The sequence below is a fragment of the Coregonus clupeaformis genome, chromosome 2 (genome assembly GCF_020615455.1).
Source record: "Coregonus clupeaformis isolate EN_2021a chromosome 2, ASM2061545v1, whole genome shotgun sequence".
Classification (NCBI taxonomy): domain Eukaryota; kingdom Metazoa; phylum Chordata; class Actinopteri; order Salmoniformes; family Salmonidae; genus Coregonus; species Coregonus clupeaformis.
In genome coordinates this window covers 38,203,219-38,230,499 of record NC_059193.1, presented here as the reverse complement: position 1 = coordinate 38,230,499, position 27,281 = coordinate 38,203,219, and the positions used below count along the sequence as shown (strand labels likewise).

Here is a 27,281-nt window from a genome sequence, read left to right as displayed (position 1 = left end):
CAATGTATAGTGGTTACCTACTGGGTGCAAATTCACCCTTCTAAATGTCAGAGGAAACACAGAGCTCTGGCAGACCTACCGATGAGGTGGGTGAAGTCTACATCCAGTCTCTCCCTGTATCCGAAGTCTGGGTCCATCCCATTGCGATGGAGGACCACCTGAGACACACATTCCTCTATCACCTTGTAGTACTGGGGCCTGAGAGAGCACAACACAGTTATTAGCATGCACACCAAGAACAGGAGAGTGACAAACTTACACAACCCCAATTCTCCACAAATTATCCCCTTACTCAACCTAGAGGTCACAGAATGCCAGATCGAAAAGGTTGCACGTTTGAAAAAAATAATTCAATTAAATTTGATCACCTGCTTTTTACGCAGATCGTGAATTCGCTAACTTAATCTTGGTGGCGTGGAACTCGGAGCGGCCGTCACGATGCCCACTCGCCTAATTTGCAATATTATTTGCCAATTAAGGGCCCCCATAAACCAAAAATGCAAATCTAATCAGTGTAATTAAAAGCACAATGGCAGGGAGAAGATGTCGGCGTGTTTTGGGAGGGTGACAGAGCGAGGGGGTAACGTCTGAATCAGCCGGGACTCATGTTCACACCACACAGGTTGGTGTGTGACCTTTCCCCAGTTATATTATCAACTTTAATTGCGAGTGACATTTAGCAAATACAATGTCAACTTAAGCTGAGCCCCGTAGTGGCAAATAATTAGGTTCCAAGCATGACCTTGAATGGTGCCAGTAGAAATGCAATTTTCCCACCAGAAATGTCTCATCTCCTCTCCCCCCCCGAGCACACGGAGGCTGCATTTTAATGATTAGGGACCGTTTCCGAGGAACTGTCGCCGGCTCAAAAATCCACACTCGAGGTACAGGAATAATTTGTCACTTGCTCCCGGTCAATGCTAGTTAAATCTGGGATTTACAAAATGAATGTGGATTTTTCTAGGTTACGAGAAGTTGTTCCCAGTCATATCACACTTACTTTATGATGCCTATGCCAATTTATTTGATTAGGATTACTTCCTCATGGCAGTATGGAAATGCATGGAAAGCAATGATCAGTGTGAAACAAAAAATATGTGAATGTACACTACCGTTCAAAAGTTTGGGGTCACTTAGAAATATCCTTGTTTTTGAAAGAAAAGCAATTATTTTGTCCATTAAAATAACATCAAATTGATCAGAAATACAGTGTAGACATTGTTAATGTTGTAAATGGCTATTGTAGCTGGAAACGGCTGATTTTTAATGGAATATCTACATAGGTGTACAGAGGCCCATTATCAGCAACCATCAGTCCTATGTTCCAATGGTATGTTGTGTTTACTAATCCAAGTTTATCATTTTAAAAGGCTAATTGATCATTAGAAAACCATTTTGCAGTTATGTTAGCACAGCTGAAAACGGTTGTGCTGATTAAAGAAGCAATAAAACTGGCCTTCTTGAGACTAGTTGAGTACAGTTGAAGTCGGAAGTTTACATACACCTTAGCCAAATACATTTAAACTCAGTTGTTCACAATTACTGACATTTAATCCTAGTAACAATTCCCTGTTTTAGGTCAGTTAGGATCACCACTTTATTTTAAGAATGTGAAATGTCAGAATAATAGTAGAGAGAATGATTTATTTCAGCTTGTATTTCTTTCATCACATTCCCAGTGGGCCAGAAGTTTACATACACTCAATTAGTATTTGGTAGCATTGCCTTTAAATTGTTTAACTTGGGTCAAACGTTTTGGGTAGCCTTCCACAAGCTTCCCACAATAAGTTGGGTGAATTTTGACCCATTCCTCCTGACAGAGCTGGTGTAACTGAGTCAGGTTTGTAGGCCTCCTTGCTCGCACACGCTTTTTCAGTTCTGCCCACACATTTTCTATAGGATTGAGGTCAGGGCTTTGTGATGGCCACTCCAATACCTTGACTTTGTTGTCTTTAAGCCATTTTGCCACAACTTTGGAAGTATGCTTGGGGTCATTGTCCATTTGGAAGACCTATTTGCGACCAAGCTTTAACTTCCTGACTGATGTATTGAGATGTTGCTTCAATATATCCACATAATTTTCCTTCCTCATGATGCCATCTATTTTGTGAAGTGCATCAGTCCCTCCTGCAGCAATGCACCCCCACAGCATGATGCTGCCACTACCGTGCTTCACGGTTGGGATGGTGTTCTTTGGCTTGCAAGCCCTCACCTTTTTCCTCCAAACATAACGATGGTCATTTTGACCAAACAGTTATATTTTTGTTTAATCAGACAAGAGGACATTTCTCCAAAAAGTACGATCTTTGTCCCCATGTGCAGTTGCAAACTGTAGTCTGGCTTTTTAATGGTGGTTTTGGAGCAGTGGCTTCTTCCTTGCTGAGTGGCCTTTCAGGTTATGTCGATATATGACTCGTTTTACTGTGGATATAGATACTTCTGTACCTGTTTAGACACTCTAATGTATTTGTCCTCTTGCTCAGTTGTGCACCGCGGCCTCCCACTCCTCTTTCTATTCTGGTTAGAGACAGTTTGCACTGTTCTGTGAAGGGAGTAGTACACAGTGTTGTACGAGATCTTCAGTTTCTTGGCAATTTCTCACATGGAATAGCCTTAATTTCTCAGAACAAGAATAGACTGACGAGTTTCAGAAGAAAGTTATTTGTTTATGGCCATTTTGAGCCTGTAATCGAACCCACAATTGTTGATGCTCCAGATACTCAACTAGTCTCAAGAAGGACAGTTTTATTGCTTCTTTAATCAACACAACATTTTGCAGCTATGCTAACATAATTGCAAAAGTGTTTTCTAATGATCAATTAGCCTTTTAAAATGATAAACTTGGATTAGCAAACACAACGTGCCATTGGAACACAGGAATGATGGTTGTTGATAATGGACCTCTGTACGCCTATGTAGATATTCCATTAAAAATTAGCAGTTTCCAGCTACAATAGGCATTTACAACATTAACAATGTCTACACTGTATTTCTGGTCAATTTTATGTTATTTTAATGAGCAATTTTTTTTTTATTTTCTTTTGAAAATAAGGCATGTCTAAGTGACCCCATACTTTTGAACGGTAGTGTAGAAGTATAACCTACACTCCCAAGCCTCAAAAATCACTTAATTGGACAACTACCTGGAGTTTGTTTAATTAAAGTGGTGTTGACTGAGTGACAGCCGGTGCAACTACTGTACACTGTATGTATTATGTGTATTATGTTTAACAGAAATTACCAATACATGCTGTGACGTCACGAGAGGCTACACAGCTTTCAGCGGGATTGCTCAAGTAGTGCAAGGAGACCAGGTTCAACCAAAACAAGGATTTTATTAAAGGTCTTGGGAAACTAACGAAAGTATAACACAATTCTGTTCTCTGGTGGCTCTTTAAGGGTTAACAGTTCAGGGATGTCTCTTCCACATCCACAATCATAACTCTCACTCGCTCAAATAACTTTTCCCCAGTCTTACTGTATTCCACGTTGCAGCTAGTGGCCAACCCAGCAAAACGTCCTTCCAAATGTCCCACACGTATTTCCACAGGTGCATATATCCAAAGGTGAGTATTTCCCCAAAGGTAAGTATCTCCAAATCCTTATATTCCTCATGGACGTGCAGCACTCTTGTCCTCCAGAGAGCCCAGGTTGGAGACTGTGTCTCTTCACCCCCTCAGTGTGTCTCTTCCCTTCAACAAACCTTCAGCTCATCAGCTCCTGATTGGTTTCAGCTGCGTGGGAAGATTGGCCATAGAGGGTTGGAGTTCCCGACCATACCAGCAGATGGAGCCATAGCTGTCTGGGTTTGCAGCCATCTCAGGGGGATGTAACGTCCCTCCAGGACACAGCCTCTCGTGACATCACACATCCCCCTCCTCGGGACCGACGTCCTCGTCGGGGTAAAGGCAGCGAAGAAGGCATCACGCCGGGAGAGGGCGTCCGCATTGCCGTGGTGCTTGCCAGCCTGCTCTCTCTTCAACTCCACCACCTCTAGGACCAGGGACTCAGCCTCCTGTTGTCTCTCCTTGAGTTTCTTACTGAACGCATCAGCCTTGGTTTTAGCAGAGTTTAGCTTCTGTTGAGCAGCTTTCAGTTCCTTCTCTCTCTCTGCCTCCGCATTCTTCATCTTGTTCTCCAACACCTTGTACTTCTCCTCTGCCTTCTTCTGGACCTCCTTACTACTGCGCAGGGTCTCCTCACACTCCTCGATGGTCCTGCGCAGCCTCTCCAGCTCCTCCTGTTGCTTATGGAAGGAGCTCTGTTGGAGTTTAGCCTGGAGGATATCTAACTCTTCTGTCTTCATGTCTAACTGTTGCTTTAACAAACGATACCTCTCAGCGGTCCCCTTCAGACCAGACAGTTCTTTGTCCAGATTCTGTAGCTCCGTCTCTGTGTCGGTCTGGGCACCTGCCATCCCTATCAGAGCCCGGGCGGGAGTGAGTAATTCGGAGGATTGCACCGGAGCCTTCCCAGCATGAGTCTTGCCTCTCCGTTTCCGAGGTACTCGGGTTATCCTCTCCTGAGACTCTCTCCAGAGTGGGTAAAAGGCTGGGCAGTCTCGTCCAATTAGGACAGGGACGGGGAGGGAATCAACCACCCCCGCCGTCGTGTGTATGGTTCCCCGTGTGCTGGTCATTGTAAGTTCAGTAATGGGGTATTCTCTGGTGTCCCCATGGACACAGGAAACTGGGAGGACTTTCCCCGGGGTCAAACACGTTGGGCCCACCAAATCCTTACGCACCAGGGTGGCCCGGCTACCAGAATCCAGTAAGGCCTCCACATCATGGTGATTCACAGTTACCGGGCAGGTGGGGGGGTCGATCTGGGCCGCCATCTACGACTCCCAAGAGCGAGGCAAAACGGTGTGTGGGTGCTGAGCTGGAGGACTCCGCAGTGGGCATAGGTTCATCGGCTGGTTTCCCACACTGCCAGGAGATATGTCCCATCTCCCCACACCGGTAACACTGTCGAGTTTCCCCCTCCTGGTGTACTCTTCTTGGACCCGCCTGGTTTCTGGCTCCCCCTGGAGCCGGGATAAGTCCTGACGTGGCTGGGTTCGAGACCTTGGGGTCCTTTGGACGGGTTCTTCCCATTTGTGGTGGGGCCGCCCTCCTGGGGTCTTTTTCGGGAAGCATTCAGCATCTCCGCTGTGGCCTGGTACTTTTCCACAGCTTCCACGGTCAGATCAGCCGTGGTCAAGGCCTGTTGACTGATGAACCGTTTTGCCTCATAAGGCAGGGGCGCGTAGGTAACGATCCACCACAACGGCCTCCACCACCGCCGCTGCTGTATTCCTCTGCGGATCCAGCCATTTCCTTGCGATTCGGACAAGTTCATGCATCTGCGCCCGAGGAGGTTGGTCTGGTTGGAAGGTCCAGCTGTGAAAGCGCTGGGCCATACCAAACTTTGTGAGTCCATATCTGCTGAGGATCTCAGACTTCAGGGCATCATAGTCAGTAACCTGGTCAGGGCCCAGGTCCCGGACAGCATTCAGCGATTCCCCGGTTAGAAAGGGGGCTAACAGACCAACCCACTGTTGCTTGGGCCAGGCTTCCCTAGTGGCCGTGGCCTCAAATGCATGCAGGTATGCCTCAATGTCATCGGTAGCTCCCATCTTAGATATAAAGTCACTTGCCTTTATTGGGCGGGTATTTTGGACCACCCTCTGTCTCTGCAACTGCAATTCCTCTGCCTTCAGAAGGTTGGCTTTCTTTTGCTCCTCCAAGAGAGCCACGTTTGCTTGCATCTGGGCTTGCTGGCCAGCAACAAGGGCTTTCAATATGTCCTCCATTTCAGTCGGCGGGGAGCCTACGGCCAACTTGGAAAACTGGGTGATCAAACCTTCGGTATCCTCCTCTGACATGCACTATTAACGCTTGAGCGTGCCCGTGTTCTCCACCATCTGTGACGTCACGAGAGGCTACACAGCTTTCAGCGGGATTGCTCAAGTAGTGCAAGGAGACCAGGTTCAACCAAAACAAGGATTTTATTAAAGGTCTTGGGAAACTAACGAAAGTATAACACAATTCTGTTCTCTGGTGGCTCTTTAAGGGTTAACAGTTCAGGGATGTCTCTTCCACATCCACAATCATAACTCTCACTCGCTCAAATAACTTTTCCCCAGTCTTACTGTATTCCACGTTGCAGCTAGTGGCCAACCCAGCAAAACGTCCTTCCAAATGTCCCACACGTATTTCCACAGGTGCATATATCCAAAGGTGAGTATTTCCCCAAAGGTAAGTATCTCCAAATCCTTATATTCCTCATGGACGTGCAGCACTCTTGTCCTCCAGAGAGCCCAGGTTGGAGACTGTGTCTCTTCACCCCCTCAGTGTGTCTCTTCCCTTCAACAAACCTTCAGCTCATCAGCTCCTGATTGGTTTCAGCTGCGTGGGAAGATTGGCCATAGAGGGTTGGAGTTCCCGACCATACCAGCAGATGGAGCCATAGCTGTCTGGGTTTGCAGCCATCTCAGGGGGATGTAACGTCCCTCCAGGACACAGCCTCTCGTGACATCACAATGCATATGATAATTACCACCAGACTATATGGGCCGGTTTCCCAGAGATAGATTAAGCCTAGTCCTGGACTAAAAAGCAGTGCCAATGGCGAACTGGAACCACTCCTATATATGGCATATAGAGAATCATTTTGTACTGTGGCTATGTGAGTAGCCTCATAATCACACTGTGGGTGAGGAGGTTAGGCACAGCTGCCAGCCGGTCCTCATGTACCCTCATTTGTTTTCCTCCCACATAGAAAGATCTGAGGGACGCCTATATTAGGAACGCCAGCAATCTGTGGACGGCAGATTTGCTGTGCTCTAATTTCCTCTTGGCCTCTGTGGTCGGACGCCATGCTTCTCACTGATACTCAGGGTGAGTGGTGGGGAGGCTCAGAAGGCTGAAATCGTAACACGGCTATGATGCAGATAAGGAAATCAAAGCTTGTTTCAAAGTCCTGATCTTTTTCTACTTCTTTTGGAAGGGGGAGCAGGGGGTAAAAGCATTTATGTGGCTCAAATAGATGAATTCCTTTGAGCGGAGGCCTCATTGTGAACTAGATAGGCTGGATTTGTAGGGATGCATTTAATTTCAGAGAGATCCCTTCAAAAAACAAAAGTGCAGATCTCTGAATATGCATGGGGAAACACGTATGAGTGCATACTGAAACAATTTACATGACTGGATTTCTGTTTATACTATATGTCATATATGTGAGGCTTTATTTGTGATGACAAGGAGCAAATGGTGGTTCCCTCTAAAATGTGGGCAGGCCTTATCATATCGTAAACAGATATTAGAAGAACCAAAACAAATCAAACCAGATTTCCATTAAACACGACGTTTTTGTTAAGCATGAAATGGCAAATGTTTTGTTTCAACGACTGGATTTGCCCACTCAAACGATAACGAACGAGCGCACGTCGCCCCTGTGTGGCTTAGCGCTAACACGGCTTATGACTGTCACCGATGTAGACCACATTATTATCTCAATAAGCCGCCCTATTTTCCCGGAATCCCCCGCTCCTCCCTGCCACCGCCACTGAGAAAACTGGGGAAGGGAAGCAGCGAGCGAGTGACCCAGAACTGTCAGGCCCCACCAGAGCCTGGGCAGGGCTGGGTACCAGAAGCCTTCAGAAAGTATTCACACCCCACATTTTGTTGTGTTACAGCCTGATTTTAAAATGGATTAAATTGAGAATTTGTGTCACTGATCTACACACAATACCCCATAATGTCAAAGGAGGAATATGTTTTAGCAATGTTTACAAAATTAAAAGATGAAATGTCTTGAGTCAATAAGTATTCAACCCTTTTGTTATGGTAAGCCTAAATAAGTTCAGGAGTAAAAATGTCATATAATACAAGTCACATAATAAGTTGCTTGGACTCAATAATAGTGTTTAACATGATATTTGAATGGCTACCTCATCTCTGTACCCCACACATACAATTATCTGTAAGGTCCCTCAGTCAAGCAGTGAAGATCAAGCAAAGATTCAACCACAAAGACCAGGGAGGTTTTACATTGGTTCTCAAAGAAGGACACCTATTGGTAGATGGGTAACCGTTCAGGGAGATAAAAAAACAAACAAACAAAAAACATGAAGGGCTTGACATTAACCTGTTTATCCACTTGTCCTTCAGACAAGGAGGTGACTGAAAATGTTGTTGTGATGTTTGATGCAAGAAACCACTTTACAAAATAAAATGCATTATTATTCCCATACCATTATTACAGCGAATCAGACAAATGATGCTACCCTCTGCCTATTGGCTACTTAGCTTATGCAAGCCTGTCTCAAAATACAACACTTCCCCTTTAAGACAAAAAAAAAGCTATTTACCTGACTAGCTTTCAAATGTACATGTTTTCTGCTCTTGTAGGAAGCAATCACTCCCCTATTGCTGACTACAAATTATCTATAACTGGGCTAATAACTTACTAACTAGCAAAGGATATGAACAAAATGTGCACACGTGGCTACATGCAGCTCTCGCTTTGATCTCAAAACAAGCGCATCTACTCACAACCACTCATGCTGTAAACAGTCCAGTTCAAAGTAAATGGTACAGATCCATATATGGCAATGGTCTATTTGACTATAGGGCTACTGCAGCTCTGATTGGTAATGCCTCACCGGTCAGTCTGTGTAGAGTACGGGCTGAGTCGTGCCTGTCAATGCAATAGAATCTTATTCCGATGCGTTCTGCCTACAACTAAACATATTGCATAGTTGGTTTTGTTTCGGTATGTTGCATTGAAAGTGGCTAATATTGCGTTGATTTGATCAGAACTGCCACAGTAAAGAGAAGCATTGATAGTGTTAACTAACTGGGAAAACTCTAGAAAGTTGACTGAAGTTCAATCTCATGCTTCTCTCAGTGGGTTCCCCTGCACAGCTTAGAGGGAACATTGGATAGGAGATAACTGAGGATGGATAAACAACATTGTAGATACTCCACAATACTAACATAAATGACAGAGTGAAATGAAGGAAGCCAGGAAAAAAATATTCAAAAACATGCATCCTGATTTCAATAAGGCACAAAAGTAATACTGCAAAAAATTTGGCAAATAAATGACATTTTTGTCCTGAATACAAAGTGTTATGTTTGGGGCCGTAATCGCTGCCAAAGGTGAATCTAACATGCAATGAATCAGGGGGTTAAATTCTTATCTAATCAAGATATATTAGTATTTTATTTTCCATAAATTAAATGTTTAAAAGAAAGAAAGAGTTTTTGTTTCACTTTGACGCTGAGTGTTTTGTTTAGATTGTTGACAAAAAAATTACAATTAAATTCCATTTTAATCCCATTTTGTAACAACAAAATGTGGAAAAAGTCAAGGGGTGTTAATACTTTCTGAAAGCACTGTATGTCTCCAGCACCAGTCCTTCCATCTTTCACTCTGGCACCTTCCCTCTCCATTTGGCTTCTAGCACCAGCACAAGCTCCCCTCCCAACCCCATGCTCCACAAGACCGGTGTAATCCCCATATCGCTCCTCTCCAAAAGAGGAGATTGCTCTATATTTACCAGGGGTTTGATTTGCTCCCATTCGTTAAGCATGGCACTTGCAGATTAATTATTGAAAATAAAATAAGCCACAAATTTAGCCCATTATTATTTTCAAAATTCTTCAAGCTCTGTCAAAGTGGTTGTTGATCATTGCTAGACAACCATTTTCAGGTCTTGTCATAGACTTTCAAGTAGATTTAAGTCAAAACCGTAACTAGGCCACTCATGAACATTCACTGTCTTCTTGATAAGCAGCTTCAGTGTAGATTTGGCCTTGTGTTTTAGGTTGTTGTCCTGCTGAAAGGTGAATTAATCTCCCAGTGTCTGGTGGAAAGAAGACTGAAGCAGGTTTTCCTCTAGGATGTTGCCTGTGAAAAACTCCCCAGTACTTAACGATTACAAACATACCCATAGCATGATGCAGCCACCACTATGCTTGAACATATGGAGAGTGGAAGTCAGTAATGTGTTGTATTGGATTTGCCCCAAACATAACACTTTGTATTCAGGACAAAAAGTGAATTGTTTTGCCCAATTTTTTTGCAGTATAACTTTAGTGCCTTGTTGCAAACAGGATGCATGTTTTGGAAAATGTTAATTTACGTTAGTATTGTGGAGTAACTACAATGTTGTTGATCCATCCTCAGTTTTCTTCTATCACAGCCATTCAACTCTAACTGTTGTAAAGTCACCATTGGCCTCATGGTGAAATCCTTGAGCAGTTTCCTTCCTCTCCGGCAACTGAGTTAGGAAGGATGCCTATATCTTTGTAGTGACTGGCTGTATTGACACACCATCCAAAGTGTAATTAATAACTTCACCATGCTCAAAGGGATATTCAATGTCTGCTTTTAAAATGTTTACCTATCTTACCCAATAGGTGTCGTCTTTGTGAGGTACTGGAAAACATCACTGGTTTTCCAATACTCTGCTTGACTGGGGACCTTACAGATGATTGTATGTGTTTATTATTATTTTTATTTTATTTCACCTTTATTTAACCAGGTAAGCCAGTTGTGAACAAGTTCTTATTTATAACTGCGACCTGGCCAAGATAAAGCAAAGCAGTGCGATAAAAACAACAACACAGAGTTACATATGGGGTAAAACAAAACATAAAGTCAAAAATACAACAGAAAATATATATACAGTGTGTGCAAATGTAGCAAGTTATGGAGGTAAGGCAATAAATAGGCTATTGTGGAAAATAATTACAATTACTATTAACACTGGAATGATAGATGTGCAAGAGATGATGTGCAAATAGAGATACTGGGGTGCAAATGAACAAAATAAATAACAATATGGGGATGAGGTAGTTGGGTGGGCTAATTTCAGATGGGCTGTGTACAGGTGCAGTGATCGGTAAGGTGCTCTGACAACTGATGCTTAAAGTTAGTGAGGGAGATAAGAGTCTCCAGCTTCAGAGATTTTTGCAATTTGTTCCAGTCATTGGCAGCAGAGAACTGGAAGGAATGGCGGCCAAAGGAGGTGTTGGCTTTGGGGATGACCAGTGAGATATACCTGCTGGAGTGCATACTACGGGTGGGTGTTGCTATGGTGACCAATGAGCTAAGATAAGGCGGTGATTTGCCTAGCAGTGATTTATAGATGGCCTGGAGCCAGTGGGTTTGGCGACGAATATGTAGTGAGGACCAGCCAACAAGAGCGTACAGGTCACAGTGGTGGGTAGTATATGGGGCTTTGGTGACAAAACGGATGGCACTGTGATAGACTACATCCAATTTGCTGAGTAGAGTGTTGGAGGCTATTTTGTAAATGACATCGCCGAAGTCAAGGATCGGTAGGATAGTCAGTTTTACGAGGGCATGTTTGGCAGCATGAGTGAAGGAGGCTTTGTTGCGAAATAGGAAGCCGATTCTAGATTTAACATTGGATTGGAGATTCTTAATGTGAGTCTGGAAGGAGAGTTTACAGTCTAAGCAGACACCTAGGTATTTGTAGTTGTCCACATACTCTAGGTCAGACCCGTCGAGAGTAGTGATTCTAGTCGGGTGGGCGGGTGCCAGCAGCATTCGACTGAAGAGCATGCATTTAGTTTTACTAGTGTTTAAGAGCAGTTGGAGGCTACTGAAGGAGTGTTGTATGGCATTGAAGCTCGTTTGGAGGTTTGTTAACACAGTGTCCAATGAAGGGCCAGATGTATACAAAATGGTGTCGTCTGCGTAGAGGTGGATCTGAGAGTCACCAGCAGCAAGAGCGACATCATTGATATACACGGAGAAAAGAGACGGCCCAAAAATGTAACCCTGTGGCACCCCCATAGAGACTGCCATAGGTCCAGACAACAGGCCCTCCGATTTGACACATTGAACTCTATGTGTGGGGTGCAAAGATGAGGTAGTCATTAAAAAACCATGTTAAACACTATTATAGCACACAGTGTGAGTCAATGCTTATTATGTGACATGTTGAGCACATTTTTACTCCTGAATTTATTTAGGCTTGTCATAACAAAGGGGTTGAATACTTATTGACTCAAGAAATTTCAACTTTCATTTGTAATTAATATGCTAAAAGAAATATGAAAAACATAATTCTACTTTGACATTATTGGGTATTGTTTGTAGGCCAGTGACAAAAATCTCAATTTAATACATTTTAAATTCAGGCTGTAACACAACAAAATGTGAAGGGGTACTTTTTGAAGGCACTGTAGCACATTTGAAACCAATGTCCCCGTTCTGCTGGAATATTGGCATAGGCATGTCTCTGTTGCACGTCCCTTTGATCAGGAAGCCATCATATACACCTATGGACAAGTTTTGCTCCATCACCTGATTTGGCCTGACAGCGAGTGCGAGTGCGAGTGTGAGTGACGATGGTGGCCAACTTCCTCCCCCCCTGGATCCCAATAGCGATATATTCATCAAAACCCAAAATGATTTTACGGGATCCCTTTAATCTAAAATTAAAGACATACCATTTCCCAACCAGCCAATTTAATCTGGAACATAAAAAGATATGCAGGTTCAAAGTGGATAATCCGAAAATGGATATATTGATGATGAATTGAGGCCGAGCTGGATATAGAACCTTGAGTCAGACCGACCGACCTCACCTCGCAAAGCCTGGTGATGTATGTGGAACTTTATATGTCTTTCTCATGAAGTAGAGAAGGAGAGAGAGCAGTGGGGAAAGTATTTTTAAAAGCATATCTTTAATAAGTGCATCCATTTTTTATGACCATTTGTAGTGATCCTTTTGGAGAGAGCTGTGGCGTCAGTAGTGGGGAGAAGACACAGACAGGAGTGCTGAGGTGGACTTTGCTGTACTCGCTGCTTAATGTGTTTTCTATTTCTCACTTTCTCCAACAAGATGAGGATTGCATTATTCATACCAGCCGAGTGAGCAGCATCTTGTCTATGGTAAATTCTTATTCCTTCTCTCAATTTTTTGTAAAATGTTTTATTTCTGTGAAAAGTCTGACACAGCAGCAAATGGATCACTGTCATTGCCGTCAGAGAAGCCACTGCGGTCTCCATCCTTTTTCCTGTGATTGACACATTTACACTGCCGAGGCAGGCTGCCATTTGAATAATTACCTACAACTACAGAATATTAGATCTGTTCTGATATGACCCTGGCACTTTGCTCACAGTGGTTACAGTCAGACAGAGGCAGAGAGAAAGAGAGAGAGAAACAGAGCAAGACAGATAGAGACACAGAGACAGAGAGAGAGCGAGAGATGCCTTGAGAGGACATGTGAATCTTTAATTAAAGGATTACATGTATTTTTATCATCAATTGCAGGTCCAACCGAAACATGACTTCTGCTTTTAACCCAACCCCTCTGAATCAGAGTGGTGCGGGGGGCTGCCACATTAGGTGCCCGGGGAGCTGTCGTTGTGGTGGGTTAACTGCCTTGCTCAAGGGCAGAATGACATATTTTCTGGGATTTTAACTGGCAACCTTTCGGTTACTGGCCCAACGATCTAACCACTTGGCCATCTGCCAAAGTAATGTTTAATGCTTGCATGCCTTCTGACCTCTCAGTGCTACACCTTCAGGATATAAAAGCATGTATGGGAGATGGTAGATTGCAGGAATTAGTTTTACATCTGAAAGGCTTGTAGCACACTGTAATCTACAGATGTCAGTGGCATGTTTTGTTATCTGGCCTAACTCGAATATGGTGTCAAGGAGAGGACATCTGAGGTTTCTATGTTGATAATGCAGAAATACCGCATCAGCGCTACACAGTAAAGTAAAGTATATCCCCTATAGAACTACATACAGTATAGAGTAGAAACTGTTTAATGTCAACATTTTAGCCTTATGCCTTTCTCAAGACCAGTCTTGTGGAAATGCAGTCTTCATGTGAAAGCAGTGAGAAGGGACATGGGTGTTTGTGGGCAGAACTCACCTGATGTAGTAGTCATTCCTGATGAGCAGGAGGTGCTGTAGGATGGACAGGAAGTAGGTCTCCGATCCAGTGTCTTTCACCATGTTAGACAGGAGATGGTATACCTCACCCATATCAGTGAGAAGGGGGTTAAGGTATGTAACATCATTGGTCGTTTTGCTTGTACAGTATGAGTGAAAATATACTAGGCATTATACAGACTTTTTAAGAGAAAAAGATACTGGAGATTTAATACAGGGAAAACATACAGCAGTACAATCTATGTGCCCTTTCTAACCAATTCCATTATTAGCTTTCACTACCTCTCCTCATAGAAATCTAATAATATAGTGACAGTGCATTCTAAAATACATCTGAATAATTTCGATAGATCCTCGATTCACAGTGTTTGTTTTACAATTTTCCCCTCAATCAAGTACTCAGACAGGCGTCATTGTGTACAAGCAAACACCGCGATGATTCCTCACATCCGTTTTCCCATCGGGGAGCTGCAGAAGAGTAAACAGCTAACTTGAGGAGGGGAATTGGCAATAAAGAATGGTCCCTGTGGTCTACCTGTCACTCGAAGCCTTTCAAGGAGGAGGAAATTAATCACATGAAAACTCCATTGGGTTTGAATATTTTAAGGGAGAATCATGAAAAAGGGATCAGTCACTGTGGAAAATATTGCTGAAATTCACGACTGTGCCTTGTCTTGTCCATCGAAGAGAAAAGATGTGTTCTTAAACTTGCAAAGGGTATTGATTATGCGTCGGACAACTCGGCTCCTCAAGGAGCGTGAGCGATGGCTTTTGATGTCTAAAATAGTTGTTGAATCAGATAAGAAATAATTTTCTGTTTTTTTCGAAAAGTGGTGTCTTTTTTTTTTATGTCTGTTTCTCTGAGTTGGATTGCTGGCTATTTGTTTTCCAAAACAAACAGGAACTGTCAGAGGCTGCGAAATGGAGCACTTGGCACATCTCACAGTTGATTTGTATGGAATTGAAACCATAAGGAGCAACGTTCAAATCAAGGCGAAAGTTATTCTACAAATAATATCCAAGTGGGATTTCAGAATAATATCATGATCAAATTACAGTCTATTGTATATAATTTGTGTTTATGAGGAATATTCACATGGGATTTTAATCTATAGCCAGATTACATTTGATCTTGTTTGAACTACCAACAAAAAACTGTAAAAGATTTAGAGAAATAAATAGCCTGAGGGGGTTATGCATAACTGTTTGCTTGAGAAAGGATCCTCCCATGGATAGTAATCTTGTTTGAAAAGCATGAAAAAAAAGCCCTATTTGAAATATGTGCACACATGCAGAAAACAAGGAAATAGAGTGAGGGGGAAAAGTGCAGTGTTAAACTGAGAGGGATGAAAAATGTATTGCCATCATAATTTGTAATGTGCATTTTAAATGAATGAAATATTTACGTGCTGACTGTGGTGTGATATACTGTCTGGGTTGAAACACTTTCACAGTCAGTGACTCTGAGTTCATTCACATTTGTCTGTGGTCAGCCAGCAGTAAATAAAGCCATCTGATTTGTGTAATTTTTTTGCCCTGAGGGCTTAAAAGGAGGGACCAAGGACCTGCTTTTCTCAGATTAGGGGAGAGGACATGGTTGCACGAGCTTAGTTTCGGGGGTTTTAGCTACATGAATAGGCCATGTCAAAGTTGTGCGGCCCGTCAAAGTTGTTTAAAGCAAATTATTCATTGAGCATTGATCACCTCTGAAAAGTTTACTTTAGCATGAATGAACATCACCTGACAATCAGTGCAAAGACTTGACACGCAAAATGACAGAACACTGCATCATGCTTTCTAACTGTTCTCACTATTTCATACACCACATGATCCATCCACCGCCGTCAGTGCAAATCAATCCTTTTTAACACTGTTTGACATTTTCGTATTCACTTCCACCACAATTGTAATTAAAATGGTTCTCCCATTTCAAATTTGGCGAGTGCAGGGGTTGGGAATACAAGCTTCTCTGAAGTATCGTTTCCCACTCCTGTATTAGCCTGGATGAAGTCGATGAGAATTACTAAGCCGGTGAGATGCAATTATAGGCTCACCACACTGCTATTTGAGGGGGGACGTAAGTATTGAAGAAGCCCGGACTTGGAAAGTGTCCAAGCAGCTACATCTATCAGTAAGCAGCAGACATGAACAAAGCTCGACCTACAGAACAATGCAAATCCACACACAGTTATTTTTATCTCCCTCGCTCTCTTTCTCTCGCTACATTTGACTTCTACTCATGTTGCGGAGCTGGGGATCATGAATAAAAATTAGCAGCATTGGAGGTGAGATGTGGACCAGTCAGTGGTAGGGTCAATCAATCACTATTCCATAGCATCATTAATATTCATTAGTGGCCCGGAGTCAGCTCCTCAGCACCCGTACCTGGGCCGGACACAGAGGACACGCGCCTCTCTGTGTTAATATTCATGAGGCAGGCAGGGAAAACAAGCTACAGAGGAGGCAGCCGGGAATGTGTGTTTGTGTGTGTGCATGTGGTGTGGGTGTATGTGTGCATGTGTGGGTGTATGTGTGCATGTTTGTGTGTGTCAGAGACTAGAGCTAGCATGCACATCATGAACACTATTCACAGATCAATACCACATTGTCCTTGGAAACAAACATTGGGCCCCATAATTTGTGAACCTGCTCAAGCACATCATTAATCCAGGTGCAGTGTCCGTTTTTCCCGCTTCCCTCGCTCTCTCTCTTTCTCTCCCTCTCGGAACGTCAACAGTAACTGTCACTCAGCACAGCACTCAGTGGCAGATTTTCGAGCACTGTGGGATTTGGGGAGACAAAGGTTGGCAGAGAGAACATCTGTATAACAGTATCTGGCCCTGCACTGTCTGCCTATCATGTCAGTGTTTCACACATCCAAATGCCCTTAGAGAAGCTTCTTGAATTATTAGGCACCTAGCCAAATATGCTTTAAAACAAGTCTCAAACTCAAGACCCAATTAGGGCTCACTGTTAACCACTCAAAAAGTTTCCAGTTGAGCGGACCTAGAGGGACGACTTGGAGAAACCAACTTGTCATATGTAACTAAACGGAAAAGAAGAAAGGTAAGTTAATTGCTCAAATGGAAACAGGTGTGATTAACCAGACAAAACAAAGAGGTCACTGAAGATTGACCTCGGTGTACCAGCCAAAGCAACGGCACTAAAACATTGATCTACTGTACCATAACAATAGACTTAAAAGAGATAGCCATACAATAAACAGAATTTGTTCTGAAGACAAAACAACTGGTAGTGATTGACAGCCGCCTCCCGTGTCTTGCATCATCCAGGTAAGATCTAGACAGCTGAGAGATGATGAATGGTGATGAGAGGGCGAGAAGAACTGAGGCAAGAAAAGGCGAGAAGAGATTGTTTACCAGGTTTACCAGGTAAGAGATAGGTCTGGGAGATTGCATAGATTCTCAAATTCTTCTCTAATGAACCCGACCATGCTGGCTTTAGACATGTAAGCCTGACAAGGCCGACACAATATACTCATTTCCAGCAGCCCTTTTCCATGGACGGTGCTGTGGCACAGGCAGACAAAAGGATATTCCATCTCAGCGCGGATGTCATCAAGGCGATGGGAGAGCTCAATGGAGTCCTCCTCCTTGTTCTCGTTGAACACCTTCAGTTGGATGTCCAGCTCCTCAGTCTCTTTCATCTCCTGTAATTCAGAGAGACATGAATAGACTGTGGCAATAGACAAGAGGACTCAATACCTCATTATCGGTTGTTCCAAGGGAATGGAAAATGTTGGGCTGTGTTGTATTGTAATGTGATTTAATGAGATTAATGGATAGACAACAGAGCATTGGATGCATATGCAGTACCGTACAGATTAACTTATATACAGTGTTTTCAGTACTACATAAACCAAACCCAACTTCATTGTACTAGCTATAATGGTTCTAGGGGTGTGAACATTTAATAATTAAACTGTTTAACCAAAATTGGGATCCTTCACGTTAAGAAAAATCCCAAAGCGAAAAACAATGCTTTTTTTTACGTAGCAGAAAGTAAACAGCATAGAGGGTCAATTTCCACAACAGTGATGCATCTCGCTCATGTCAATATCATAGACTATTCATTGATGATAGGCCCTGCTTTACTGAAGTTGCGAGACATATATTTTTTTAAAGTCATTTTAGCAGACGCTAATCGATATAATCTTGACAATCAGAAATTGGAGTCGACACCGGGAGTCGACGTACAAGGAGTCAAGGAATCAATTATTTTAGAGTCGACTTTCCACCACTACGTCATCATCGTTAACAGTTGGAAAAATGGCAGAGAAAGGCAAGCAACAGCAGTAAAGTAATGTATGGCAATACTTTGAGAAGTTAAATGAGAAGGAAATGCAAACTTTGCGAGGTAGAATTGAGGTACAGTAATGGTAGTACAGGTGCCATGCCTAACCATCTGAAAGGGATGCACCGTGAGACCCAAACTGTTGCTGGCAGCAGTGCAGCTGCATTGTGAATTCATGTGGATTCTATTTTTTTTTTAAATATTTTTTATCCCCTTTTTGTGATATTACGATCTTGTCTCATCGCTGCAACTCCTCAACGGACTCGGGAGAGGCGAAGGTTGAGTCATGAGTCCTCAGAAACATGACCCGCCAAACCGCGCTTCTTAACACCCACTCGCTTAGCCCGGAAGCCAGTCGCACCAATGTGTCGGAGGAAACGTAGTCAGCCTGCAGGCGCCCGGCCCGCTACAAGGAGTTGCTAGAGCACGATGAGCCAAGTAAAGCCCCCCCGGCCAAACCCTCCCCTAACCCGGACGACGCTGGGCCAATTGTGCACCACCCTATCGGACTCCCTGTCACGGCCGGTTGTGACACAGCCCGGGATCGAACCCCAGGTTGTAGTGACACCGCAACACTGCGATGCAGTGCCTTAGACCACTGCGCCACTCGGGAGGCCCTGAATATTTATAGTGTTAACGGAAAACCATTAAAAAATATACAATAATTTAAACATTTATCACATCCCTAACTGGTTCCATTACCAGAGACCATTGTTGATGGTTGTCATGTCACAGCTGTATGGGAACTAGGATCTAGGATACCCATCCTTCCCTTCCCTGCCGACCTGGTATACCTGAATCACCCAGCTCTCCATACCTGCACACTCCACAAGGTGCACTTTACAACTTTCCTATGAATCATCAGAGTTGGAGATTACAGATGACACCATGCCAAATGTAACCCTATTTCTGCAGCTATCAATCACCTCACTGCTCTTCGGGCATGCCATCTGTCTTCGGAAACGACAGTTCAGAGAGGGAGGCAGCACGCAATGCCACAGACATAAGGGGACTCAAGGACTGTGGGCCAATAGCAACACCCCTGTACTTCATCATGAACCTGGTTCACTTTTGTTTTCCTCTTGGTCACTTGACTATATTGGCTCCAAAACATAATTGACAATAATAATTCACAATTAGTGGGCCCTGTGTCAGTTTAAATGCTTGCAATAAAGCTTCAAATGTGGCATTTGTAAATGATTGTAAAGGAAACTCATATCAGAGGGCAGAGAGGAAGATAATTGAACTAATGACAGCAATAATCAAGTGGAGCAGTCAGGATGACTTATTAACAAGTGGCAAATTCCCCTCTGCAAATTAGGTCATGAGTGATGAGTGGATGCTTATTTGTCTTAACCGAGTGCAAGGATCTGACTGCTGATTGATGATGCGCAGAGCGAGTTGTGATCAGAGAGGTGGTGCCACGCGGTGAGGTGAGCTAGAACGCTCCAATATAATAATGGGAGCAATTTACATACAGTATACAAATGTATAAAGGGATGTGCATTTGTTACTCTTACCTTCCTGTAATGGCCCAGAAAAATCAGGGGTGTCAAACATACGACATGTGAGGGGTCCAATCCAGCCCGCGAGAAGTTTGAGTCAAAACTATTTTGTGGTGGGGGAATGCACTCAATATACTTTAATATTACTAAAACCAAATTGAAACTGTGTAGAAATGATAATGGACCTACATTCATACAGTTTATTGACTGTGTCCAGCTCGCAAATAATCAACCAAATGAAAGTGATGGATAGATAACTATTTTTTGCAAATTGTGACGACAAGGAAATCTAACCAATTTTCAGGGCGGCTCACCGGTAGGATCTTCTTGAGGCCACAACGGAGGAACTCGTTGCGCAGATGTATCCTGAAGTCCAGATCGTCCGGAGAAGTGACCAGGGCGTTGATCAGCTGCATGCAGGCCACCTGTTGTTCAGCACACACATGCCAGAGAGACCGTTAGAGAGAACACATTTAAGGCATTCATTCTACTGAACATTAAATTATATGGTGATTTATCATGCTTGGCCTCTGTGTACGGTATCAATCTATTTTATGATGTAGCAGGCACTCTTGAGTTACAAGACCTTGGAGAGAGTACGTGTGAAAACATGTATGTTTATACATTTTCCCAAAGATGAGAGGAAAGAGGAGAGCAAAGAGATGAAAGAGGGAAGAGGAGAGATAGACCATAGTCTGAGTCTGGTGTAGAGGGAGCAAAAAGGAAGTAGAGGGTAAGAGGAAGTCGAAAAGAAAATAAATCTGGGGAGTCCTTTGACCAGATGTGCATTTTTAATTGATTTATTGGATTAGGGAAGAGACGAGGGATGGAGGGATGGGAGGAAGAGGGCAAAGGGAAAACGCTGATGGACCTTAACGGGCTATAAGGCGGCTCTGGGGAGAAGACAGAGTGCTCCTCCGACAGGCAAACTTATCAGGAGCTGAAGGATCTCCGTGAACGACATGTGAAAAGTAGTCTTTCGAAAACCTCTATCGGCACGTTTGTGTTGGCCCGCATCTTTTATTAACGGTCCATAGAGAATGCTGTCCCTGGGCTGTTTTTCACACTGATTCCTCCTGTAAGTGTTTTTCCTGGAGAGACTCATACAGACACACACATGTACACGTTTGCACACACACATGCATGCGCACACACACACACACACACACACACACAGACACACACATACTCTAGCCCAATTAATGCCCTCTGAGAACATGGCTAGAGGGAATTTGGCTGGCGATGGGGAATAAGAGCCATATGGAATGAACAGCATTGGTTTGTTTTTGGTGTGTTTTTCCCCCTTCTATAGCCGGGGGACAGAGGGATCGAACAGGTTTGTATTAATCCAGTGGAGTGACGGCACACAGTGTTATGGTTTATGGGAACGTGTCGGTGCTAATGGGGACTCTTTATACAGACATATGTGCTAGGCCTGCCGCGCTCCGGGAAAGCAGTGTGCTTGAAGGGATACTTCGGGATTTTGGCAATGAGGCTCTTTATCTATTTCCCCAGAGTCAGATTAACTTGTGTATACCATTTTTATGTCTCTGTGTCGTTTCGTGAGTCAATGCTAACTAGCATTAGAGCAATGACTGGATTTGGGTAAATGCTAGTATGTAAGTAGATACCCATAGACTTCCAGTCATTGTGCTAATGCTAGTTAGCATTGGCTCACAAAACTACCTCTAACTTCCTTCATACTGGACACAGAGACATAAAAATGGTTTCCACTAGTTCATCTGACTCTGGGGAAGTAGATAAAGAGCCTCATTGCCAAAATCCCGAAGTATCCCTTTAAGGAGAACTCCAAGGCTGTTCTGTGCTGCTGGTGGGGTGGAAGGGGAGGTGACAGTGGCTTTGAGAGCATGCCAATGGTGCCAGGCAGCAGCAACATAGCAGACCTCTAAATTATCCAATAGGGCCTCCAGAGCCTTGGACCAAGAACTGGGCATCCAAGCCTGAAGTCTACCCACCAGGGACACTACACTAGAAGCCTCCCTGTAACTAGCTTCACTCCCATCACTTTACTTCCATCTTTAGCCTTTCAAAAGCAAGAGAGCTATTTCGAGAGATTTTGTCTGGCTCAGTGGCTGGGCCCATACTTCTCTTCCTCTACGTGTAGATTTGTCCTCCTTTCATACAAAGCAGACACACCTCGACCATGTTTGTTGTGTGGAATTGGTTCAGGGAGGGTTATTGTTGTGCTTGTTTCCGGGGTTGGTGACAACGCGAGCGGGAGCTCAGGCGTCATGTGAGCCGTGCTTACAGTAGGAGGTTTCTGTCAGTGTAATTAAAAGTGGGACTGCTGGGATGGTTTAAAGTTGGGATGCAGGCTGGCTTTCTCTCCGCAGCGGAGTGAGCAAAGCCCGAACCGCGGCAAAACCCATTTTAATCACATTAACAAAGTCATGATCCACAGCACCATCGGAAGGTTTTAAAAAAGTATTATAATTTATTTTAATTCTGCATCAGCATGGTAGTTTAATTGACTTCACAATTAGCGGTGGCTCTTTTCATTTGCAGCATTTTTAGGAATGAGGAAAACAACCAAAGGGATTTCTACTTCCCTTCCCCCCATCCCTCTTTCCCATAGATCCACCCCTCTGCACATTACAAATGATTTCACAAATTATGAAATAATTTGTTCCTCAAAACATTTAGAGTGCAGAAAAGTGCCAGAGAAAGAAACAGTGAAGGAAAAATGCAGAAGTAAAGACAGGTGTATTGATGTATGGTTGCCCTTTTCCTCTGGGTCCTCTGAGACCCGCCTCGACAACACTGAGAAAAAGCTGAAAAACATTTATTTTAAAAAGCTGAAAAACATGAATCTGCAATAGGTAAGCAGCTTGGTTTGAAGAAATCAACTGTGGGAGCAATTATTAGGAAATGGAAGACATACAAGACCACTGATAGTCTCCCTCGATCTGGGGCTCCACGCAAGATCTCACCCCGTGGGGACAAAATGATCACAAGAACGGTGAGCAAAAATCCCAGAACCACACGGGGGGACCTAGTGAATGACCTGCAGAGAGCTGGGACCAAAGTAACAAAGCCTACCATCAGTAACACACTACGCCGCCAGAGACTCAAATCCTGCAGTGCCAGACGTGTCCCCCTGCTTAAGCCAGTACATGTCCAGGCCCATCTGAAGTTTGCTAGACTGCATTTGGATGATCCAGAAGAGGATTGGGAGAATGTCATATGGTCAGATGAAACCAAAATATAACTTTTTGGTAAAAACTAAACTTGTCGTGTTTGGAGGACAAAGAATGCTGAGTTGCATCCAAAGAACACCATACCTACTGTGAAGCATGGGGGTGGAAACATCATGCTTTGGGGCTGTTTTTCTGCAAAGGGACCAGGACGACTGATCCGTGTAAAGGAAATAATGAATGGGGCCATGTATCGTGAGATTTTGAGTGAAAACCTCCTTCCATCAGCAAGGGCATTGAAGATGAATCGTGGCTGGGTCTTTCAGCATGACAATGATCACAAACACACCGCCCGGGCAACGAAGGAGTGGCTTCGTAAGAAGCATTTCATGGTCCTGGAGTGGCCTAGCCAGTCTCCAGATCTCAACCCCATAGAAAATCTTTGGAGGGAGTTGAAAGTCCGTGTTGCCCAGCGACAGCCCCAAAACATCACTGCTCTGGAGGAAATCTGCATGGAGGAATGGGCCAAAATACCAGCAACAGTGTGTGAAAACCTTGTGAAGACTTACAGAAAACATTTGACCTGTGTCATTGCCAACAAAGGGTATATAACAAAGTATTGAGAAACTTTTGTTATTGACCAAATACTTATTTTCCACCATAATTTGCAAATAAATTCATTAAAAATCATACAATGTGATTATCTGAATTTTCTTTTCTCATTTTGTCTGTCATAGTTGACGTGTACCTATGATGAAAATTACAGGCCTCTCTCATCTTTTTAAGTGGGAGAACTTGCACAATTGGTGGCTGACTAAATACTTTTTTCCCCCACTGTAGCATTGAAATAATACAGGCATTGCACCATGTGCTACTCTGTAAGGGGCAGGTTGAAAGAGTGTTGTGAATTGAAGTGGATATGTATGAGATGGGTTCAAAGGGAAAGATGTGAGAAAGGGGTGCATGACTCAATGTGTGTACGTGTGTGCACGTGTGTGTGTGTGTATGTTATATGTGTGCAATGTGTGTGTCTGTATCCAATAGGGGTCGTATATACTGACCTGGAGCTGTTGGGCCTCGTGATTCTCCAGTCCCTCCACTATCGGAGCGAATCTCTCCTTGTTATTCCTCTCTGCCGCAATCGTCATGGCAGCCAGGATCTTATCCAGGCTGAGAGAAAACAAACAGACAAAAAAGTCAACAAGCGCCTTTATCGCCCCACCGACAGGACATTTAAGATAAGATCATTTTCACCTCAACCCAATATATCATCTTGTCTCTTCCCTTGTCTTTGTCAGGGGCATTCTGTGGGGACCCAAGACAAATTTGAGTCGTTGTTGGCAACACTGTGCATTATAGGTATCCAATTTAGCCACTAATGTTCATTGCTCTGGTGATGCTCAGAAAAAGCCTGTGTAGCTGATATCATCCATAGTAAAACATATTCATAATAAAATGTAGTTGGCAATGCCAGGGCAGGAGCAATTTATTGCAGGGAGAAGAGTACAGAACTAACGTATACAAACACCTAGTATATTTTTGCAGTGGTCTCATAATTTTTTCAAGAGATGTATATACAGTGGGGAGAACAAGTATTGAATACACTGCCGATTTTGCAGTTGTTCCTACTTACAAAGCATGTAGATGTCTGTAATTGTTATCATAGGTACACTTCAACTGTGAGAGACGGAATCTAAAACAAAAATATTTGATCACCTACCAACCAGTAAGAATTCCGGCTCTCACAGACCTGTTCGTTTTTCTTTAAGAAGCCCTCCTGTTCTCCACTCATTACCTGTATTAACTGCACCTGTTTGAACTCGCTACCTGTATAAAAGACACCTGTCCACACACTCAATCAAACAGACTCCAACCTCTCCACAATGGCCAAGACCAGAGAGCTGTGTAAGGACATCAGGGATAAAATTGTAGACCTGCACAAGGCTGGGATGGGCTACAGGACAATAGGCAAGCAGCTTGGTGAGAAGGCAACAACTGTTGGCGCAATTATTAGAAAATGGAAGAAGTTCAAGATGACGGTCAATCATCCTCGGTCTGGGGCTCCATGCAAGATCTCACCTCGTGGGGCATCAATGATCATGAGGAAGGTGAGGGATCAGCCCAGAACTACAAGGCAGGACCTGGTCAATGACCTGAAGAGAGCTGGGACCACAGTCTCAAAGAAAACCATTAGTAACACACTATGCCGTCATGGATTAAAATCCTGCAGCGCACGCAAGGTCCTCCTGCTCAAGCCAGCGCATGTCCAGGCCCGTCTGAAGTTTGCCAATGACTATCTGGATGATCCAGAGGAGGAATGGGAGAAGGTCATGTGGTCTGATGAGACAAAAATATAGCTTTTTGGTCTAAACTCCACTCGCCGTGTTTGGAGGAAGAAGAAGGATGAGTACAACCCCAAGAACACCATCCCAACCGTGAAGCATGGAGGTGGGAACATCATTCTTTGGGGATGCTTTTCTGCAAAGGGGACAGGACGACTGCACCATATTGAGGGGAGGATGGATGAGGCCATGTATCACGAGATATTGGCCAACAACCTCCTTCCCTCAGTAAGAGCATTGAAGATGGGTCGTGGCTGGGTCTTCCAGCATGACAACGACCCGAAACACACAGCCAGGGCAACTAAGGAGTGGCTCCGTAAGAAGCATCTCAAGGTCCTGGAGTGGTCTAGCCAGTCTCCAGACCTGAACCCAATAGAAAATATTTGGAGGGAGCTGAAAGTCTGTATTGCCCAGCGACAGCCCCGAAACCTGAAGGATCTGGAGAAGGTCTGTATGGAGGAGTGGGCCAAAATCCCTGCTGCAGTGTGTGCAAACATGGTCAAGACCTACAGGAAATGTATGATATCTGTAATTGCAAACAAAGGTTTCTGTACCAAATATTAAGTTCTGCTTTTCTGATGTATCAAATACTCATGGCATGCAATAAAATGCAAATGAATTACTTAAAAATCATACAATGTGATTTTTGTTTTAGATTTCGTCTCTCACAGTTGAAGTGTACATATGATAAAAAGTTAGACCTCTACATGCTTTGTAAGTAGGAAAACCTGCAAAATTGGCAGTGTATCAAATAATTGTTCTCCCCACTGTATATATATATATACATACACAGATATATAAATACATATAAATATATTTATATAATTTACATATCATTTTCATATATTTCCCTTTATTACTTTCCAACCCAACCACCCCTCCCCTAATTGGAGTAAACTAGTGAACAACAACGCTTAGGCCTCTACTTCCAGCTTATACATACTATATACATTATATGGACATGATATTTTGTTTGTTTTTGCTCCTGAACTTCCTCTACCCTCAACCTCTCTGATCATTTTCATGATGTCTATCCGGTTTGCTTCTATATGCCATATATTTCTAACTGTGCTCTTTCACAAAAGCTCTCAACCTATAACCTATATACTTATTATGGACACAGCATGCTTTACATTAGTTATCTTGTTGTTATTAGTTGTTGTTAGTTGTTATTAGTCCCATCCTTCAGCTCCATTCAACACCTGCCATCTATCTCTTAACACCATCCATATTGGATTTCTATTTGTCATATATATTTTCTACTGTACTGTGATGTTTCACAAAAGTTCTGAACCCTTCTATTCTCATTGTTTCTACAGATTGTGAATTGAAAATATTATTTTTTGCTAAAAGTATTATTATATTATTGATCAATTGACTATGACTTTTCAGATCACCCAGTAGTGCTATCTGCAGAATTAGCTCCAGGTAAATATTGCAATCCATCAACCATTTCTGGACCTGTGACCAAAAACAAGCTACAAATGGACAGTAACAAAACAAATGATCTAATGATTATGTCTCTTCGTAGCAAAATATGCAGAGCTGGGAAGATTGTATCCCCCAAATAAATAACATTCCATTGGTAGCAAGAATTATAATAATTTAAATTGAAAAAGTATCAGTTTTGAATCTGCCGTATCAGTTCAGAAACACTATGCCATGGAATCGGTAGGTCAAAAATGTATTCCCAACTATTTTGCAATCTATATGTGACGGCTGTCAATCCTTTGGTCCTTAAATGAAACTGGTATACTTTTTTATTTAGCACAATTTTCTTTAACCAATTATGGTCTTTAATGCAAGGCCGACAGACAAGTTCCTTACTTTCTCCCCCTTCCACTTCCCTCTTCCATTTTTGCGGTAATGCTGCAATTATTTGGTTGTAATTTTGGGTAGAGCCTACATGTCCATATGTTTATGTTAGCTGCATGCGCGACATAACTCCACCAGTCCTACCTATGATATCATTTACGAAGATTATACCTTTTTTAAACATTTTTTCAAGAAATAATGTTTTTTTTTAAAT

At 43.2% G+C, this 27,281-nt stretch overlaps 1 protein-coding gene across 1 annotated transcript in view; it reads right to left on the bottom strand.

Annotated features, from left to right (window-relative positions):
* The window catches only part of LOC121535952 (protein diaphanous homolog 2-like), a 726,045-nt gene that overhangs the window by 430,707 nt on the left and 268,057 nt on the right, over window positions 1-27,281 (bottom strand). Inside the window, exons 10-14 of the mRNA XM_041843185.2 lie at window positions 23,972-24,080; window positions 20,070-20,180; window positions 17,494-17,606; window positions 13,917-14,033; window positions 80-198 (exon numbers count right to left, since the gene is read on the bottom strand). Of these exons, the coding sequence (XP_041699119.1) occupies window positions 80-198; window positions 13,917-14,033; window positions 17,494-17,606; window positions 20,070-20,180; window positions 23,972-24,080 (569 nt within the window). The remainder of the gene's footprint in view (window positions 1-79; window positions 199-13,916; window positions 14,034-17,493; window positions 17,607-20,069; window positions 20,181-23,971; window positions 24,081-27,281) is intronic.